The 20677-nt window shown below is 48.0% G+C and overlaps 1 protein-coding gene across 2 annotated transcripts; it reads right to left on the minus strand.

Annotated features, from left to right (window-relative positions):
* Positions 1 to 2444: 2444 nt before the first annotated feature.
* LOC120699870 (disease resistance protein RGA5-like) lies at positions 2445 to 20450 on the minus strand. 2 transcript variants are annotated; one of them, XM_039983966.1, is made up of 3 exons: positions 19331 to 20450; positions 17601 to 18962; positions 2445 to 3162 (listed from the first exon to the last, which is right to left on the minus strand). In XM_039983966.1, coding segments are annotated over exons 1-3 (1758 nt in total). In that variant the 5' UTR covers positions 19333 to 20450; the 3' UTR covers positions 2445 to 2768. The 2 variants fall into 2 exon arrangements, with proteins under 2 accessions (XP_039839900.1, XP_039839899.1); XM_039983965.1 differs by having other exon boundaries at positions 2453 to 3162; positions 19345 to 20448.
* Positions 20451 to 20677: the final 227 nt, after the last annotated feature.

Raw genomic sequence — 20677 nt, forward strand, 5'->3', positions numbered from 1 at the left:
CTAAATTACACAGAACTTTGAAGAACACTATCGTTGTTGAAGCATACTTGGATGTCATAGAATCTTACTATTACTAATTGGAGGCTCCTTTGATGTCTCTATGTGAAGTCACCTAGGATCCTAGGTGGACACTCTAGAAAAATAAAGAAATTCTAGAAATTCTTACAAAAATCAGAAACATCTAGTCATCAATCCGACAACTCTAATCATAATAGTAGTTGGATCTGTTATCTTTTCTAATAAATTACCCATCTTTGCTATTATGAAAATAGACTAAAGTAACCCCCTAAACATGTATCTAAATTACCCATGTTTGTCATTATAAAAAAAATCTGAAGTAACCCTCTACTCTTCATGTAAATTACCCACCTATGTCATTATAAAAATAATAAAGATAATCCCATAAATTTGCATATAAATTATCTAATTATGTCATTGTAGAAAGTTAAAGCAACCCCTAAATCCGAATCTAAATTATATAAGTACAACAAAATATTAGAGTGCACCAATATAAAATTATAAATTACTATTTCTATCAATATTAATATATTATTTATGTTATTATTTTATAAAAATGCTACCCATGATATGTATCACCATGTATGATAGAAGAGATAAGAATACCAATTCACAAATAAATACTTCAATTAACATATATCAAACACATATAGATGTGCGATACAAAATGAAAACATTGCAACTAGATAATGATAAATATATATTATAGAGTATGTGTTAGAATATTTAATAGATGAAAGAGAGCGTGAGGTAGAGATAATTATAATTATTAGCTATAAGAATTATTTTTATATTAATTCTAATTAGCCCGTGCGGGAGTACATGTTGATAGAGTAGTAAATTAATAATACAAAAGCACCAAACATCACGACTGAATATGTGATGGAAGCCTAGAACAACCTCTGTGAAAGCAATCCCAGGTTGGAGCTTCATTGCTATTTCGACAGCGTGTTGTTGGCAAGCGACTTTGATATCGGTGACACAACATCAAAGCAAGTTTATTTGTCTGGGAGAAGCTAAAAGGTTATGGTAGAGGCGACTCATCAGCTGCAGATATTCACTAAGTACGAGTACAAGTGTACAACACATAACAAATTGAGGCAAGAGTGCCCGTCCATTCAGAGCTCATGGCGATCTCGTTATACAAATGAGCAGGAGTTCCTCTGCCTGTATTGGGGAAAAAAACTAATAGATCAGTTAAGCGGCATGGGCAGCGGAACCACACAAAATTTTTACGTCCCGGCACAAGTGGCGAATCTAGTCTCAATATTTAGAGGGGCTCATATCTACTATTTTCTTCTTCCTCCTCTTCTCTTTTTCTTCTTCCCCTCTTCTTCTTCATTGTTTCATGCCAAAATTGGAGGGGAGGGGGGCTTAGGGGGGTATCTATGGATCTTGGGGAGGTAGGGGGGCTTAATCCCCCTAGCCCCCCTTAGATCCGCCCCTGCCCGGCACCCATGAAATTGGTATAGGTGAAGAATGATAACAGCATGATTTTAGGTGTCGTGATCCCAGAGAAGAAATCTGTACCTTGCAACTCATGCACATCTATTATCTTATTATTTGGCCAACAAACGAAACCTCCACATTCGCTCTCAAGATCTAAAAATTTCTACGTTAATCAGAGAAAAATAAAAATTACCCATCACTGCCATTACAATAAAAATTAGACTAAAATACCCGTGTGCCTAATTAAAAATTACCCACCAATGTCATTATGAAAAATTAAATATAATAGCATTTAGCTATGTATCAATTACAAACATATATTATTAATAAAAACTAAAGCTAACAACAATCAATCAAAATAAAAAGAAAATAAGAATAATTATATGCATAATATTATTAAAGCTCAACAAATCAAATTGTTATTATAGATCATATTTGAATTGTTTTAACAAAAAAATAAGACATAATTTACGATAATGAATATGGTGATGTATGGTAACAAATAGTATAATTTTTAAAAAATAGTAAGAATACAACGACATGTAAATTTTTGAATTTTTAATACTAGCCGCGCAAATACGCGGGCCATATGCCTAGTTCTAAAGAGACGGACTGCTACGAATGCTCCTCGAGGAGCTAAAGCTCATCCATTCCATGTTCGGAGGACCTGTTCTCTCTCGTCCTTGGCTCTGTTTGGTTTGTGCTACGCTAGGAACTGTAATAAATTTGACCACTAATTAAGAGTGTCAAACAAAATTAATTTACAAAACCAACTCCGGAACCCCTGCATTAAGAACCCTGACGAATCTAATGAGACATTTGACCGCATGATTCGAGAATGATTACTGTAGTATCACTGTAGCCAATCATCGATTAATTACCGTCATTAGATTTTTCGCAAAAAATTACACCCATCCGTAAAAAAGTTTTGCAAATAAACTTCGTTTAGCACTTCATACATACAAGATTTTTTTTTCGGGATGCGTGTGCTAGAAATGCTGGAGGGAACCACCAAACAGGGCCCTTATCCTCTAACGTGTCCTCAAAAAAGCTATTCCTTTTTCGGAATGTGTGTGCTAGGAATGCTGGAGGGAACCAAACAGGGCCCTTGTCCTCTAACGTGTACCCAAAAAAGCGCAGATTAAGTGTGGGACGTCCGGGGTGGATGCTGACAGCGTTCCTGACAGCAGCTTCGGCAGCCTCCACCCTGACCCTGGTAGATTTATCACGGTTGATTTCGACGATGATGTCTTCCAGGCTTGCAAGGTGCTCGAAGCTGAACTCAAACCCCATCTTGGACTCTATTTCCTGCGTTCTGAGACTAAGACGTATCCTTCGGAGCTCTGGCATCGCATCCTGTAGAAACAGCATCTCCAGCCCACCTCCGTAAGCAAAACTATAGAACGCAAACTCCTTAAGGCACCGGAATTGCTGGCTGCTGATGGTAAGCCGTTCATCAGGGGCATGCTCCACGTATAACTGAGAGCAGAGCAGAGCAGAGCAGGTATGTCCCCGAGGATGCAGAGATCTCCCTGAATAAACCTGGCAACGCATAGATATAGATAGGTGAGATGAACAAGAGACACCATCTGCTCTGGTAGTCGAGTCAAATAATCTCCGCCCACGACAAGCTTCTGGAGATATGGAACAGTGCAGCACAATATATCCATCAGTTCTTCCATGAATTCACAATTGACAATTGAGGAATAAGAGTACTCTATCCTGCTTGTGATGAGTGAATTGTCAATCGTGCGGTGTGATCGTGCGCTTGGTCTTTGGATTGCAGGTACACGGGCATCAAGTGTCGACGGAGAGCTACCGTGGAGGTGCTGTGGCCGATGGACCGTGCGGTGGACGGCGGTGAAGGGCAGCCGGGACCGGAGCTTGTGCCGGGCGGTAGCTGTGGCGTCCACTCCTGGATCGAGGGCGCAAGCGGCGACAGAAGACGGGTTTCTTGCTTTGCACCACAAAACCAAGGAGGTGGACGGCGGTTGAAGACGCCAAGTCGTGGAGGCACGGGCGTCGAGGCCTCGCTGCGGACGAGGAGGTGACGGGCGTCTGACGGTGTCTAGGGCCGTCAGAAGGCCGAGGCGGGAACGGCGTCTAGGGCCACGGCGTGGAGGCGGGAATCTTCCCGCGTGTGGAGTTTTGGCGGTTTTCTCAAAACCGGCCACCTACCCGGGTTTCGTGGACCCCCAAAACCGCGAACCGGATCTTCATCGACATGGCGGCATCGCGGAGAAGACTTCGTTTCGAGGGTTAGTGAGGTTAAAAGAGGAGAGGGGGCACCAGTTCACCTTTGCGCCAGCCAAAAACCAGCACCACGCCACCACCTCCTCCTGGCGCCGCCCTTCTCTTCCTGTCTCCCTCTCTTCTTCCTCCCTCTCCTCTCTAGGGATTAGAGGTATGGATTTTTGAAGACTATGTACTGAGATTGTGTGGGAAAGGAGGCCCAATCCTCCTTGTGCCCTCCGGGTGTTTGTTTTTTATTCGAGTTCATTCATCTTGTGCTTTGTTTGAACGAATTTTGATTTTCCTTGGTCGAATCTTGTGTACGAGATGACGAGTTGTTTCTTGATGATTTCGTGACTTCTTGGACTGGTTCTAATCCATCTAGCCTAGAGCAAAACCCCCAGATTCACGAGTCTTCACCAATCGAAGTTTTTGTGTTCTTGAGAAAACCCCAATCTTGCTTCGAATTTCGTCGATTTCTCCCAAACCATGGTGTAATTCGTCGATTCCTTTCGTGGATGTATTCACAAGTCCCTTGTGATCATGCCTATGAAATTTGGTAAGATTTGGACTTGATTTGGCCACTCGATCATCGTGTTCTTGGAAGAACGCGGGCTGAAAAATGTTTCTGGACAGATTTCTTCCAAGCACCGGTTAAACCGACGCTTGTGATCATTGACGTCGGTTCAACCGGTGAGTAGGTTTTTTGTGCGTTAGGATTTTTCTGCTTGTCATCTGGATGCACCGGTGCTTTCTTTCCCTAGAGCATCGGTTCAACCGGTGAGTGATTTTCTACTGCTGCTTTGCCGTTGCACCGGCGTATAAAGTTTTCTTAACGTCGGTTCATCCGGTGCTCATTGTAATCAGTTTTGCAGTCTCTCTGGACAACTGCACCGGTGTTTTGGTTTTGCCTTCGTCGGTTTAACCGGTGCGTTGTCTTTCCATTCTTTGATCCCTCTGGACAACTGAACCGGCGATTTGTTTTGATTTTGCCGGATCATCCGGTGTGCTAACACCGGTTGAACCGACACAGTTCAAACCCATACGTCGGATCAACCGGTGCTCGCTTTTGCGCTGCAGGCTCTGTATCATCGGTTTGACCGACGTACTCAATCCTTTGTGCTTCGGATCAACCGGTGCTATATACCTTGTTGTTTCTCACACGGCTTTTCGGTGTTTGCTTCTGCGTTAGATCTTGGTTGTTCCTAGGGCTTTCTTGTGTTGGTGTAGTTCCTACATAGCTACTCCACACTATGCCTAGAACTCTAGGGTTGGGCGTGTTCTTTGGGACTAAGCCAAAGTTTCAGTTTGCAAGAAATTTGAATCAGCTCCCATTCACCCCCCCTCTGGTCGCCCTTTCGGTCCCTCAATTGGTATCAGAGCTTGGTTGAGGTTTTCAGTACCTTAATCGGTTCGAAAACCACTTTGCGACCATGGCGAGTCTTGGTAAGATCCCAGTGTTTTCTGGCGAGGACTATGCTTATTGGAAGGTTCGCATGCGTGCCTTCTTGTAAAGCATGGGAGCCGAGGTCTGGGATATTACCAAGAACCAGGCTTACGAGGTGCTTGCCGTTCAGACCTCTCCTCTTCAGGTGTCCAAGCACGAGGCCAACGCCAAGGCTATCAATGCCTTGTTCGCTGGCGTTTCTCGTGCGTAGTTCTCACGTGTCCAGGGTTTTCAGGAAGCCCACAAGGCTTGGACGTGTCTTGAGAACTACCACGAGGGCACACCACAGGTCAAGGCCAGACTATTCGAGACTCACCGGCGTGAATATGAGAATTTCACACAGGGGCCGGGTGAGAGCATTGGCGATATGTTCAGTCGATTTCAATCGATTATGAACAAAATCAATGCGAACAGATCTGCTGATGCCCTTGAGTACAAAGAGCATGAGAAGGCCCTCAAGTTGCTCTACGCACTTGACCGCTCTGTGTGGGATCTCAAGGTGAACACAATCATCGATTCTGCAGGCTATGAGACTCTGACCGTGAAGAGCTTTTCAGCAAGCTCAAGGCCACGGAGGTGGATAACCAGACACGAGCCAAGCTCAATGGTGCCCCTCCTTCCAAGAGCGTCGCTCTTGTGACTGGCCCAGGTGGATCGAGCTCTAACGCTAATTCTGCTCTTGGCTTTTCTCTTGCCTCTTTGTCTTCTGTTACAGACGAGTAGCTAGAGACGCTGGGCGACGACGACTTGTGCCTTCTCATCAACAAGTTCCAGCATGTCTACCACAACAGGCAGAGGAAGAAGAACCCCGGGTCTACCACTGCAGCGATCTGAACCACTTCATTGCCGACTGCCCCAAGAAGTCCGGCGGTGGCCAGAACAACAACTTCGACTACTACCGCCACCGCGACTGCGACGAGGGAGGCTCCAACAAGGAGCGTCGGCGTCACAAGCACCGCAGTCGTGACCGGGGAGGACGCTTCGACAAGGAGTCGCTCAAGAAGCGCTTCCAATACAAGGCCAGGAAGCGGGAGAAGGCCTTCCTGGCGTAGCTCAGCGACCTCGACAAGAGCTCCGACACCGACCGCTCTTCTTCACCGACCTCTGACGACGACGACAAGAAGAAGAAGAAGAAGCGGGACAAGGATGCCACCGGCTTCATCGGCCTTTGCTTGGCGGCCGGTCGGCGCAAGGGCTTCTGCACCATGGCGGGTAAAGCAAATGGTGCTCGTGCGTGTTCGAGTGAACATGCTACACCAATGCACGTCGACTCTTCTCCTGGATCCGAGAGTGATTCAGAGGTAAACTCCACCATCGACCTCCTTGATACTGAGGTTAGGGAGTTGTACGCCGCTCTCGACAACCAGAAGAGGCTGCTTAAGGAAGCAGCTAGAGAGCGTAGAAAGCTTAGGGCTGAGCTGGCTTGTGCTAGGGAGAAATCTAGTGAGGATGAGTGCACTGGCTGCATATCTCACATGAATGATCTTGTTGCTCTCCGTGCCAAGCATGATGAGAACGTCGCAAACTTGGATGTTACCAAGACCTCGCTTTCTGACGTGTCTCACGAGCTAGCCAAGGCCAAGCATGAGCCTGAACTGGTTAAGGACACTCCCATTGTTAGTGATGTGCTTGAATGCGATGAGTGTCCTATCTTTAAGTCTGATCTAGCTTCTTTGCAGTCTAAGTTTGCCACTGTTGTTTGTGAACTAGAGGAGCTTAGATCTAGGCCTGTTTTGCTTGGTGCCTGTAAGCTTTGTCCCACGCTTAGGTCAGAGCTAGATGAGAAGAACGCCTTGATTAAGTCTTTGGGGAAGACTAAGGTCGGGGAGTCTAGCCCACCTATTGATTGTCATGTTTGCCCCGGTTTGATCTCTGATTTGGATAATCTTGCAGTAGAGAAAGCCAACTTGGAGAATGAGAATACCTATCTTAGGGCGATTCTTAGTTGGGTTTCTGCTAGTGAGCCGCAGTTGGGCTTGATGATCAAGCAGTTCAAGCGTGGTGATGGGTTTGGGGTCGGTTACACATACACGAAGTCAGACTTTGACAATTTGTATGGTATGATCGGCAAGGCTGCTGGAGCTCCAAGTGCTCTGAACACTGCTAGCACGAGCACACAGTCTTCGCTTGTTGACCCCGTGGATGGTGTGCTTAAGGAACCATCAAAAGCACCTCCATAGAAGCAGGTTTGGGTTCCAAAACCCAATGAGCTGAGGAATCCCCTCGACACGCTCCCTGCTGCCGCAGCTCAGGTTGCCCAGAAGAAGAGGCCTACTCCTCCTCGTCCGCAGGCTAGGCCTCCACCTTCCAAGAGAGAGGTGAGGTACCACTGTGAGTTCTATGACAGAGAAGGTCACCTGGAGGAGTTTTGCTTCAGAAGGAAGCGAGCTGTGAGGCGTGAGCAGGAGAGACGGTACACGGACATGTACTCTGCTCGGGTGCATGGTCCTCCTCGGCTTGGTGATAGGCAAGATGCTAGGGCGCGCCGTGTAGGTGGAGGTCAGGGAGACGGTGGTGCTTACCGTGCTCCAGCGGGTGGTCGCTTTGCCGGTCGTACTCTTGGTCGTTCTCAGTACGGCTATGGACCACGGGACCGAGGCTTTGGTGGAGGTTACGATGCACCACGCTTTCCTCACGGTGGTGGTCGTTAGCCTCGCGGTAGACGGGACAGGGGATACGTTTTGCCTGAGTTTGCTAACCTGTGCGCTTCACACTTTGCTAACCCCAGTGTTGAGACATTTGCTCACCCTTTGTCTCACTACTGATGTGCAGGTCGGAGGCTTGGAGAACAGGTGGATCATGGACTCCGGTTGTTCGCGCCATATGACCGGGAATGACAAATGGTTCTCCAGCCTCACCCTAATGCGCCACAAAGAATACATCATATTTGGGGATAATGGTAAGGGCAAGGTACGTGGTGTTGGCACTGTTAAAGTTTCTGATCGCTTTACCCTGAGAGAGGTTGCTTTGGTTTCAAATCTTGGTTTTAATTTGCTCTCTGTTTCGCAACTTCTTGATGAGGGGTTTGAAGTTCGCTTCAAGGAGGGTTGTTCTCGAGTTTTGGATTCCAGAGGAGACCTGGTTTGCCGGATCGTTCCTCGTGACCGAGTTTTCTTGGTCGATTTCTCTGGAACTCCTTTTGGCCCTTCTTGTTGCTTGTTGGCTGGTCCTTCTTCTAATCTGTGGAAGTGGCATAGGAGACTTGGATATTTGAGCTTCGACTTGTTGTCTAGACTAAGCTCATTTGGTCTAATCCGAGGATTGCCCAAATTGAAGTTTGAAAAGGACCTTGTTTGCCATCCGTGTCGCCACGAGAAGATGATTGCTACTTCTCATCCGCCTGTTAATCAGGTGATGACCACTCACCCTGGAGAGTTGCTACACATGGACACAGTTGGTCCTTCTAGGGTGATGTCAGTTGGTAGGAAGTGGTACGTTCTTGTGATCGTGGACGATTTTTCTCGCTATTCTTGGGTCTTTTTCATGAGAACCAAGGATGAGGCTTTCGAGTTTGTTCGAGACTTGATCTTGAGGTTGAAAAATAAGCTACCCAGGCCATGCGAGCGATTTGCAGTGATAATGGCATAGAATTCAAAAACGCTCGTTTTGACACCTTTTGCAGTGATCAAGGGCTTGAACACCAGTATTCTTCTCCCTACACTCCACAGCAGAATGGAGTTGTAGAACGGAAGAATCGAACGCTGGTGGAGATGGCTAGGATGATGCTCGATGAGCATAGGACTCCTAGAAAATACTGGGCTGAGGCTGTTAATACCACTTGTTATGTGTACAATCGTATTTTCTTTCATGCTTTCATGCACAAGACTTCTTATGAGTTGCGATTTGGACGCCAGCCCCGTGTTGACCATCTCAGAGTTTTCGGTTGCCAGTGTTTTGTGCTGAAAGAAGGAAATCTTGATAAGTTTGAGTCTCGCTCGTCTGACGGTATTTTCTCGGTTATGCATCTCATTCCAGAGCATACCGTGTGCTGCTTATTGATTCTAACATCGTCAGAGAGACTTGTGAAGTCACTTTCGACGAGACTGCACCGTTCAATACTTCTGTCTTTGAAGTTGCAAGAGAAGATGAGCTCGGCACCTCCATCTTTGAAGATGAGGAGAAAGAAGCTGCGGAGGGTGATGCTGAGGCTACCACGCGTGCTGTGGACCAAGCAGCCTCCGCCACTAACTCGGACGATGATGACGGCTCCGATCCTACTACGTCTACTTCACGGGGGCTAGTCGAGCAGGTAACTCAGCCTTCACCAACTGCACCTGAGGAGGCACCAGCTTTGGTTGAGGAGGAGGCGACTTCAACAAGGGAAGCACCGCGACACATTCAGCGTCGTCATCCACCTCAACAGATGCTAGGTGACCTCAATGAGCGAGTCACACGGTCCAAGGTAACAAGTATCGCTGGCTTTGCTCATTCAGCGTTTGTTGCCTCTTTTGAGCCCAAAGATATTGGACACACTCTTTCTGATTCTAATTGGGTCAATGCCATGCATGAGGAACTCGAAAATTTTGAAAGAAACCAAGTTTGGGTTTTAGTCGAGCCTCCAGCTGCTTGTAATCCCATCGGAACGAAGTGAGTTTTCAAAAACAAGCAGGGTGAAGATGGGTTGGTTGTTCGAAACAAGGCTCATATTGTTGCCCAGGGGTTTTGCCAAAAAGAAGGGATTGATTTTGAGAAAACTTTTGCCCCGGTTGCTCGTTTGCAAGCGATTCAGATTTTTCTTGCATTTGCTGCTTCTAAGGGTTTTAAAGTTTTCCAAATGGACGTTAAATCTGTCTTCTTAAATGGTTTTATCGAAGAAGAGGTTTATGTGAAACAACCCCCTGGTTTCGAAAATCCCAAGTTTCCAAACCGTGTTTATAAACTTTAGAAAGCACTTTATGGTTTGAAACAGTCACCTAGAGCTTGGTATGATAGACTGAAAACATTCTTGTTGGCTCAGGGTTTTAAAATGGGATGCGTGGATAAAACTTTGTTCCTCATGCGGTCTGGCAATGACTTTCTATTAGTTCAGATATACGTGGATGATATTATCTTTGGTGGCTCTTCTCACGCTCTTGTCTCCAAGTTTTCTGAGCAGATGTCCAGGGAGTTCGAGATGAGCATGATGGGTGAGCTGCAGTTCTTCCTCGGGCTGCAGATCAAACAAACTCCTCAGGGCACGTTCATCCATCAAGCGAAGTACACCAAGGACTTGCTGTGGAAGTTCGACATGAGTGACTTGTCACCTCAGCCGACTCCGATCAGCACTTCGACGGTGCTTAATGAGGACTTGGACGGTGAGGCGGTGGACCAGAAGGAGTACCGGAGCATGATCGGCTCTCTCCTGTACCTGACGGCGACGCGGCCGGACATTCAGTTCGGCGTCGGCCTTTGTGCGCGGTACCAGGCTTCTCCGCACACCTCCTACAGGCAGGTGGTGAAACGCATATTTAGGTATCTGAAATTCACCCCTGAATTTGGTCTTTGATACTCTGCGGATTCTTCTCTGGTTTTGGTGGGCTTTTCTGATGCCGATTTCAGTGGGTGTCGGTTGGATCGCAAGTCGACATCCGGCACTTATCAATTTCTCGGTACATCTTTAGTGTCTTGGTCCTCTCATAAGCAGGCTAGCGTAGAGCTTTCTTCCACAGAAGCTGAGTATGTTGCCGCTGCTAGCTGTTGCTCCCAGATCCTTTGGATGAGACAAACCTTCCAGGATTATGGACTGAGTTATGATAGGGTTCCCATTTTCATAGTGTAACATCCCAAAAATCTAACAAAGTTAAATCACGCGCTAATCCTTGTTTTGTCGGAACCTTTCTTCGAGCTCGATCCCTTCCTGGATCATCTCCCGCCTGATCTCCTGATACCCCGAGGAACCGAGCCGATATCCAAATCTCCCGCTGTCCCATCTCCCTGTTTGGCCCTCGGCCTGCGCATCACGCGCGACCGACACCACGCGTGGCCGACCGCGGCCGCGATCGGCGCCGACGCGCTCGCCCCTCTCTCTCTTTCTCTCTTTATTTCTCTCCCCTCCTTTTTCTTTCTTTCTTTCTTTTCTTTTTCCCATTTTCTTTTTCTCTTTTCTTTTCTCTCTCCTTCCCTCTCCCTCCCTCTCTCCTTTCTCCTACCCCGCGCGCTCGGCCCCCCCTCGCTCCCGGCCGCGGCCCCGCACGCCGCGCCACCCCTGCCTAGCTCGGCCGCCTGCTCGCGCTCCACCCACTCCCCGCGCGCACGCGCGCTCCCGCTCCGGCCGACCTCCACGCACCCACGCCACCCCGGCCGTGCACCGCGCCGTGCTGAGCTGCCCCTGGGCCACGCGCTCGCCACGCCGGTGCACCGAGCCACGCCCCGCTCCCGGCCTCGCGCACGCCCCGCCGCGCGCCCTCCCACGCTCGCGGTCGCGCACCGCGTCCCGCTCCGCGATGCCGTGCCACGACCGCCCGTGCGCCACCTCGCCACACCGCCCATCCTCCCCCCGCGCGCGCTCACCCCGGCCGGACCGCCTCTGCACGCCCACGCGGCTGCGCCGTGACCCGCGCGCCCGCGCACGCCACATCACCGGTCCCGCTCGCCCTGGTCGCCCGCGCACACCGCCGTTGACGGCCGCCCACCGCCGTCGTTGACGCCCGCCTGCGCCGGTCGACTGCCGCCCGACGCGTCCCATCCTACCCCGCGCATGCGCCCCGCCCGCTGTCGCCGTTGACGCCCCGCCAGTGCTGCTCAGCGCCGTGCCGTCGCGTCGCCTCGCCGCCCCCACGCCATTAAAAGCCGCCTGCAAGCTTGCCCCCGCTGGCCATCACCCCACTCCTACCGCCACCGCCTTGGCCGTCTATAAAAGAGGCCGCGGGGCACCCTCCGAGCACCCTAGCCACCCAGGCGACCTCCACCGCCGCTCCCAACTCCCTCCCCAGCCCTGCAGCGCCGCCGCCGCTAGCGCCTCCACCCGCCGCTGCTGGCCACCGTGGCCGGGCCGCCACGCTCCACCCCGGCACGAGGTGAGGCCGGGGATTGAATCGCCTCCCCACCCTCTCTCTCTTTCCCCTGTCCCGGACCGCCGTCGAGCCCCTGGCCGCCGGGATTGACCGGCGCAGAGGCCCCCTCCCCCTCCTCTGTTCCACGCCGACGGGAGGAGGAAGGGGATGGCATTTTTGCCAAGTACCCCCTCCACTTTCCTCTAATCAGTAAAGAAACCCCATCCTTTTAAGCCCTTTTTCAATTAAACCCCCCCTTTTGTTATATTCCCAAAACAAACCCCCACCTTATTGACTTAATTACAAATAAAACCCTGACCCTTTTAAATTAACCCAAGAAATTTCTAAAATGCAAACCAAGCCCTGCCTTCTTAAAACTTAATTACAATTAGGTCCCTGGACCCCTGTTTAGGCCCTAAACACCCTTTTGACCTATCATTTCATGCGCCTAACAATCTCGGATCTACCCAAAACTTTACCACGTCTCTCTTAATATAGTTTTGACCATGCCATTAGAAGCACACCCAAAAATATCACTCCATACCCTATATTTTATGTGTCCCCATTTCGAGCTCAACGATAGGTCTTTTTTCTCTGTGTTTTGATTGTGTGCTTGTTTGTGTGCGCTGTAGACCACGGAGTGAACGAAGGAGAACCCGTCAACGAGCCGTACTGTGAGCAGGAGAACGAGGACCAGTTCCGCGACCCCGAGCCCGAAGGACAGGACTTCCCTGAAGGCTACGAAGATGGCAAGTTCAATCCCATCCTTTGATGCATGTTTCGGTCCTAGTTTTTATAAACACAACCCAATGGCCTGTTTTATAAAAATTGCATATGTTTTGCTTGCATGAAAACATGGTTGGATAGCCACCCCTTGATTTGTGATGACCATTCCTTGACCACCTAGATTAATGTCTGATTTTGCTTGGACGTTAATCGATATTAGAACGCTTAGGACTTTACTCATAATATGATTTACTTTATAAAGAAAATGTGTGTGTGGGAGGGGATAAAATGTGGATTTTCGAAAGATGAGTATGGACGGGATGGACGGCATTTCTGTGTGAATTGCCGATTGGTGTGCTTATGCCTGTGTGGCAGGGCAAAGAAGGGAGATATCCATCTTGTCGTGTCTAAGGACCGAGTTGGTGTGTCATCTCACCTAACTCCACTATCGTGCAAACCACTCGACCGTTGAATGGGCAATGGCGTAGCATAAATCCCACTAGTTGGTGTGGTAGCCATCAGGAGAGCTGAGAGCAACGGGTGACTAAGGAAAAGGGATAAGCCCCGAGTGACTTATGCCCGGTTATACCTAAGTGAACGGTCAATGACCCCTTGGTGCATCCTGTGATGGCTAGTCAGGCTTAGCTATGGTGGGTAATGGCTATGTTGGGATCTACACCGACACGACGGTGTTCGAGTTGTGGTATCCTACTTGTGGGTAAAGTTGCACACCTCTGCAGAGTTAAGAATCTATTCGAATAGTCCGTGCCCACGGTCTTGGGCGAGTTATGGTGTGGTCACATAACTAGTGTTTCATTGGGATGGGCTGGTGTGAGTTGTTTTGGAATTGTGTCCGGCAGTTGTGCCGTGTGCTACGACGGACGGGGAGTCCGGTAGCAGTTTTAAAACCTGAACTCCATGTTAATGCCAAAACTGATTTCTAAAAGGTTTTCTGTAAAATATTCCCCTGCATAAAATGTCGTTTTTCTGCAAATTAAACCGTAACCTTATCCTTGATTTACCTATGCATATTATTCTGTTATAACCCCCTCCGTGGGTGTGGTTGGACTTGCTAAGTACGTTTGTACTCACCCCACTCTTACTTTTTACAGAAGAAGACCCAGACTTCGTACCAGACGACGCCGAGTAGGGTTACCGTTCTACACCCAACCTTGCCTGTGGAACTAGCCCTGTCGAGATGCCTCCGCTGTCGCAGTACTCAGAGCCCATGGTAGACCCCATGTGGTTTGCGGTCTGGTGTTACGTAGTAGCTTGGTTAATTATTATTATCATCTGTATCGAGTGTCCTCCAAGGTTTGTACGGTTTTGAACCATCTGATGTAATAAATGTGGCATCAGCCTCCTGGGACTGGTGCTTTGTATCACATTTAAGTCTTCTCTTATGAGGGGACGCTTCACATAGACAACATGTCTGCTATTAGTATTGCAAAGAACCCTGTCCTACACTCCAGAACCAAACACATAGATATCCGGTTCCACTTCCTGTGAGATAACCATGAGAGAGGCCACATAGACTTGATCCATGTCCCTTCAGAGAGGCAAACCGCAGATATCCTAACAAAACCTCTTGAGCAGGACACCTTTCTTGGCTACTAGCATGTTAGGGCGTGTTGATATGCTTTGCTATCTCATTCATGCTAGTGTGGCCTTTCATTCAACAATTCATACTTGACATGATCTAAAATTGATAAAATTGCTTGAATTGTGCTTGAAATGGAATGGAAAGATCCAGGTGGGATTGCTTGTCGCACTGATCGAGCTTTCGGGACGGCTCACTTTGCACTTGTGAGAACCCGGGCAAGGCTGTGCATGACTGAAACGAGTGTCTTAAGCTTCTGACTGCCTTTGGCATAGGCTTGGCTACGTTGCTAAGTAAAGCATGACAAGCTTTCAACCCCTGGCATTAATAATTTGATTGTAAAATGAATGTTTGCAACTTGCTATGACCGTTTTTGGCTCACCTGTATGTGTTTGATTAGCAATGTCTTTCATTCCCTACTTGCTTGTATTTCTCCTAAACTGGAACTTGCCTAGCTTTAGACTGATTTGACATACCCTGTTGAGCTAAATGCAGGTCTTGTTTATGGATGCACACGTGCTTGTGACTAGTTGCTCATATCATTGTATCCCTGAATGCTTTCACTTACACCTCCTGCATTGCATTCATTGCATAGCATATGTTCAGGGGGAGTCTCAGTTTCAGGGGGAGCTTTAGGTCATTTTTAGTCTTGATGTGTGCATGTGCCAACAAGGGGGAGAACTTAGTGATCGAACAAGAGGGAAATTGTTTGATTTTTGAGAGAACCAAAAAAACTTGTTGTGCACAGGGCCTTGAGGGTGCATACATTTGGTGAGAGTTGCACTGGTAAGAGGGAAATGCATTCAGTGGGAGTTTCTGCTTTGTTTTGGCTCCTGGTTTCCTTGTTTTCCCTTCGCTTCTGGCATGACTGTGTCGAGCCCTGCCTCTGTTTTTGAGGAGTCATGCTTGTGTTTGATCGATTGCGTCGAGCCGTTTCCCTTGTCTGAGGGAATTGATCTTTGCTTGGTCAAGTGACTTGTTCTTGCTTCTCTCGAGTTTTTGTCACTTGTTCAAGTTCTCTCTTGCTTCTTTGTTCTTCACCGTTTTTGTTTCAATCTTGATTCATTTGTGGTGTGTTGACAATGCACTCATCAAGGGGGAGATTGAGGAATGAGAGTACTCTATCCTGCTTGTGATGAGTGAATTGTCAACCATGCGGTGTGATCGTGCGCTTGGTCTTTGGATTGCAGGTACAAGGGCGTCAAGTGTCGACGGAGAGCTGCCGTGGAGGAGTTGTGGCCGATGGAATGTACGGTGGACGGCGGTGAAGGGCAGCCGGGACCGGAGCTTGTGCCGGGCGGTAGCTGTGGCGTCCACTGCTAGATTGAGGGCGCAAGCGGCGACGGAAGGCGGGTTTCTTGGTTTGCGCCACAAAACCAAGGAGGTGGACGGCGGTTGAAGACGCCAAGTCGTGGAGGCACGGGCGTCGGTCTCGGGACTGACGGAGGCGACGGGCGTCGACGGCGTCTAGGGCCTCGCTGCGGGCGAGGAGGTGACGGGCGTCGGGCGGCGTCTAGGGCCGTCAGAAGGCCGAGGCGGGAACGGCGTCTAGGGCCACGGCGTGGAGGCGGGAATCTTCCCGCGCGTGGAGTTTTGGCGGTTTTCTCAAAACTAGCCACCTACCCGGGTTTCGCGGACCCCCCAAAACCGCGAACCAGATCTTCATCGACATGGCAGCATCGCGGAGAAGACTTCATTTCGAAGAAAGAACCTCGGCCGTCGGATGAGTCCATTGTACCTTTTCCGGTTTTGCCCCTACGGGCTTTCTAGTTTAAAGTTCAGCTCTAGGGGTAGTTTAGTCTCTTTGGTTAGAGGGTTAGTGAGGTTAAAAGAGGAGAGGGGGCACCAGTTCACCTTTGCGCCAGCCAAAAACCAGCACCACGCCACCACCTCCTCCTGGCGCCGCCCTTCTCTTCCTGTCTCCCTCTCTTCTTCCTCCCTTTCCTCTCTAGGGATTAGAGGTATGGATTTTTGAAGACTATGTACTGAGATTATGTGGGAAAGGAGGCCCAATCCTCCTTGTGCCCTCCGGGTGTTTGTTTTCGATTCGAGTTCATCCATCTTGTGCTTTGTTTGAACGAATTTTGATTTTCCTTGGTCGAATCTTGTGCACGAGATGACGAGTTGTTTCTTGATGATTTCGTGACTCCTTGGACCGGTTCTAATCCATCTAGCCTAGAGCAAAACCCCCGGATTCACGAGTCTTCACGAATCGAAGTTTTTGTGTTCTTGAGAAAACCCCAATCTTGCTTCGAATTTCGTCGATTTCTCCCAAACCATGGAGTAATTTGTCGATTCCTTTCGTGGACGTATTCACAAGTCCCTTGTGATCATGCCTACGAAATTTGGTAAGATTTGGACTTGATTTGGCCACTCGATCACCGAGTTCTTGGAAGAACGCGGGCTGAAAAACGTTTCTGGACAGATTTCTTCCAAGCACCGGTTAAACCGACGCTTGTGATCATTGACGTCGGTTCAACCGGTGAGTAGATTTTTCGTGCGTTAGGGTTTTTCTACTTGTCATCTGGATGCACCGGTGCTTTCTTTCCCTAGAGCATCGGTTCAACAGGTGAGTGCTTTTCTACTGCTGCTTTGCCGTTTCACCGGCGTATAGAGTTTTCTTAAGGTTGGTTCATCCGGTGCTCGTTGTAATCAGTTTTGCAGTCTCTCTGGACAACTGCACCGGTGTTTTGGTTTTGCCTTCGTCGGTTTAACCGGTGCATTGTCTTTCAATTCTTTAATCCCTCTGGACAACTGAATCGGCGATTTGTTTTGATTTTGCCGGATCATCCGTTGTGCTAACACCGGTTGAACCGACGCAGTTCAAATACATACGTTGGATCAACCGGTGCTTGCTTTTGCGCTGCAGGCTCTGTATCATCGGTTTGACCGACGTACTCAATCCTTTGTGCGTCGGATCAACCGGTGCTATATACCTTGCTGTTTCTCACACGGCTTTTCGGTGTTTGCTTCCGCGTTGGATCTTGGTTGTTCCTGGGGCTTTCTTGTGTTGGTGTAGTTACTTCATAGCTACTCCACACAGTGCCTAGAACTCTAGGGTTGGGCGTGTTCTTTGAGACTAAGCCGAAGTTTCAGTTTGCAAGAAATTTGGATCGGCTCCCATTCACCCCTCTCTGGTCGCCCTTTCGGTCCCTCACCAATAACCAGTGATTGAAGCCCGTGTAATGCAGCAAGAGATGACTTCAGAGCTTCCTTGTACCGTGCCATATCACGACTAATAAGTCGTCCTCTGGCAGCCAAATATATGCCAACCGTCTTCAGCCTGGTCAAACACCTAAGTGCTTCCATTAATCTTATGGAAAAAATCGATGTAGTCGACAACTCCTGCAAGGCTTGTAGATATCCAATCTCATCCGGCAATTTTACACAAGGGCCTACAAGTAGACGCACCAATTTTTGCAAACGGCCGATCGACGGTGGCAGTTTTGCAATTCCACTGACACGTATATCTAGTGTCTGCAGATGCTTCAGGTCTCCGATTTCCTCTGGAAGCTCAGTAATACCTAGACAACTGATTCTCAAAAATTTTAGCTGGAACATGCTTCCTATGAATTTAATGTGTTCATTACCAAGAGGACTGTAATAATTAGAAACCAGTACTCTCAAAGAATGCAGCTTTTGCAGATGAGGAATTCCCAGCTCTTTACATCCATAAAAGCTAATTGAACGCACCTGTGAACACTTATCCATAATATCCTGCATCACTTCACCTCCCACATGTTTGGACTGTACTGAGAGCCTACGAATCTTGCGACCACCACCATTGTGGCTTTGCCCTTCCACTATGCTGACAAAATTCTCCTCTGCTGACAGTAATACAATAAGATCAAGCACCATATCATGCACTCGACAAGCATATGCCCGACCATCATAACGGATGTCAACTGGTTGGATCAAGCTTCGGTTTATGAGCTCATTGAAGTAATTCTCAGCAATTTGATCCACTGTTTGACCCCTTACTTCTGTGACAAACCCTTCGGCTATCCACCTCCATATTAGCTCTTCCCTCTCAATCTCGTAATCCTCTGGAAACATACTAAGATATAGCAAGCAAGTCTTCAGATGGTGTGGGAGATCATAATAGCTAAGAAGAAGTATATCTCTCATTCCTTGGTGACTAAAAGCAGAACTCATAGAATTGTACACTTGCTCCCATTGATGCTTGTTGGATTTCCCAGCTAGCAGGCTCGCTACAGTGATAATAGCCAATGGCAAACCATGGCACTTTTCAAGGATTCCATGAGATATTTCTTCCAAGTGAGGAGGGCACGCTGAGGTATCGCCAAAAACTATCTTAATAAATAGTTTCTGAGAGTGCTCGTCGCTCAGAGGTTGAATGTTGTGGACATATCCTTCTAAACTGGAGCAGCATGATGTGGCTACATTGGTAATTCTCGTGGTTGTAACTATCCTGCTGTTTAAGTTGTTCTCAGGCAGAGCAGACTTGACAAGTTCCCATGCATCTGTGCTCCAAATATCATCAACAATGACGAAGTACCTGCACATTTGTAATAAATTTCAGCACTAAGACGATGTATTTACACTTATAACTTTTGTAGGAACAAATTGACCATTTGTTGCAAAGCATTTGCTTAAACTTTACTGCTGCTAGATGATGCTGGTGCAATTAAAAAAACTCACATTATATGTGTATATATATCTTGAAACATCGTTCCTTATTAATTAGTTCATGTTTAGCTTTCCTAATTCATCCATAAGCAAAACTGAACTAAATCTAGAAGAGGTCAGGAATATTATTTTTACAATCATCAAAATAATAAATACTAGCATAAAGAATTTTTTCATCAACTAATCATAAGCATATACATAAATACAAATAGGGTCAGATGATAAAACAAAACATACATTTGTATATGTACCTCTTATCTTGTAGGAATGCTCTAAGCTTGCCGCTCGTCATCTGATGGATCCACACAACTTCCTAGTTCTTTGAGCATATCAGCCAGTATCTTTGCTACATTAGGATTCCGTGAAACTGGCACGAAGCATGAGCAATCAAATTGGCCTTTGATTTTGTCATAAACTTGGTATGCGAGAGTCGTCTTGCCAAGACCTCCAAAACCCACAATGGATACAACTTTGAGCTGCCGTCCAAAGTCATCATCTTCTTTCAGCCACTCGATGACCTTCTCCCTTGGACCATCTATCCCAACAAGTCTCTTTGCTTCGACAAACAGTGCTGGCAGTCGAGGATCAATTTGAACGGCCTAGCTAAAATTACTGGCAACTTCATCAAACTTGTACCTCATACGGCGATCGCTTTCTTCCTGAACACGAGACTCGAGTTCTTCAATAAGGTTAGCAATCTTGTGGCGTGACCATATCTTTTTAATCTCTCTTGATGTCTTCTTGACAAGGTTGGTTGTAGCATGATCACCTTTGCTCATCTTGTGAATAAAGAGGTCGATGCAGTCTTCAATGTCATAGCTCAGCTCGCGCACCTTGTTCCTCCAATCCTTCACCTGCTCATCCAACCTCTCCTCTTTGTCGGCCAGCTTCATGAGTAGGGTTTGGATGCTGGTCAGCTCATCCTTTAGAAACCTGATTTTGTCCTTCACTCCTTTTTCTGAAGCTTGTACTCCCCTTCTATCAAAACAGAGAGCTTGGGAAGCAAAGTGCTCAAGACACCGATTGAAGCACTTACTATAGCACTAGTCATATTGAACGGATTGTGTGTATGAACACTAGGGAGTAGAAATGAATCAACAATGGTTCGGCTGTGGATGCAAGAGTAGCATGTGTTATAATATGTGTCCTCCCTTTGAAACGGACCTAAAGATGGCAATGGGTAGAAAATATCCGCATACCCGCGGATAGGAAACTCGACGGGCATGTCTGAATTTGTACCCGTGGGTGTGGGCACGGGTTTGATCCTAGACCCAACGGGTATATGTTCGCGGGTATAGAAAAATGATATCCGCACACACAAACCCATCAGACCCGCTGACATGCCCAGGTACTCATATATAAGAGCCTCTAGGGTTTTCATCCTCATTTCCCCTCCCACCACCCGGCCGCCACCCCCACCCTGCACTCCCGCACCCTACGGCCCACCACCCCTTCCTTCCCGCACTCGATCCTCGCCTCCTCGGCCCTTCCTGTCCTCTCCTACTGGCCTCCTCCCTGTGCCGCTTGCCCGCTCAGGCTTGGCACCACCATCCCCCTCCCTGATCCCTGTGCTCCGCCGCCCGC

The sequence above is a fragment of the Panicum virgatum genome, chromosome 3K, assembly GCF_016808335.1.
Source record: "Panicum virgatum strain AP13 chromosome 3K, P.virgatum_v5, whole genome shotgun sequence".
NCBI classification, from domain to species: Eukaryota; Viridiplantae; Streptophyta; class Magnoliopsida; order Poales; family Poaceae; genus Panicum; species Panicum virgatum.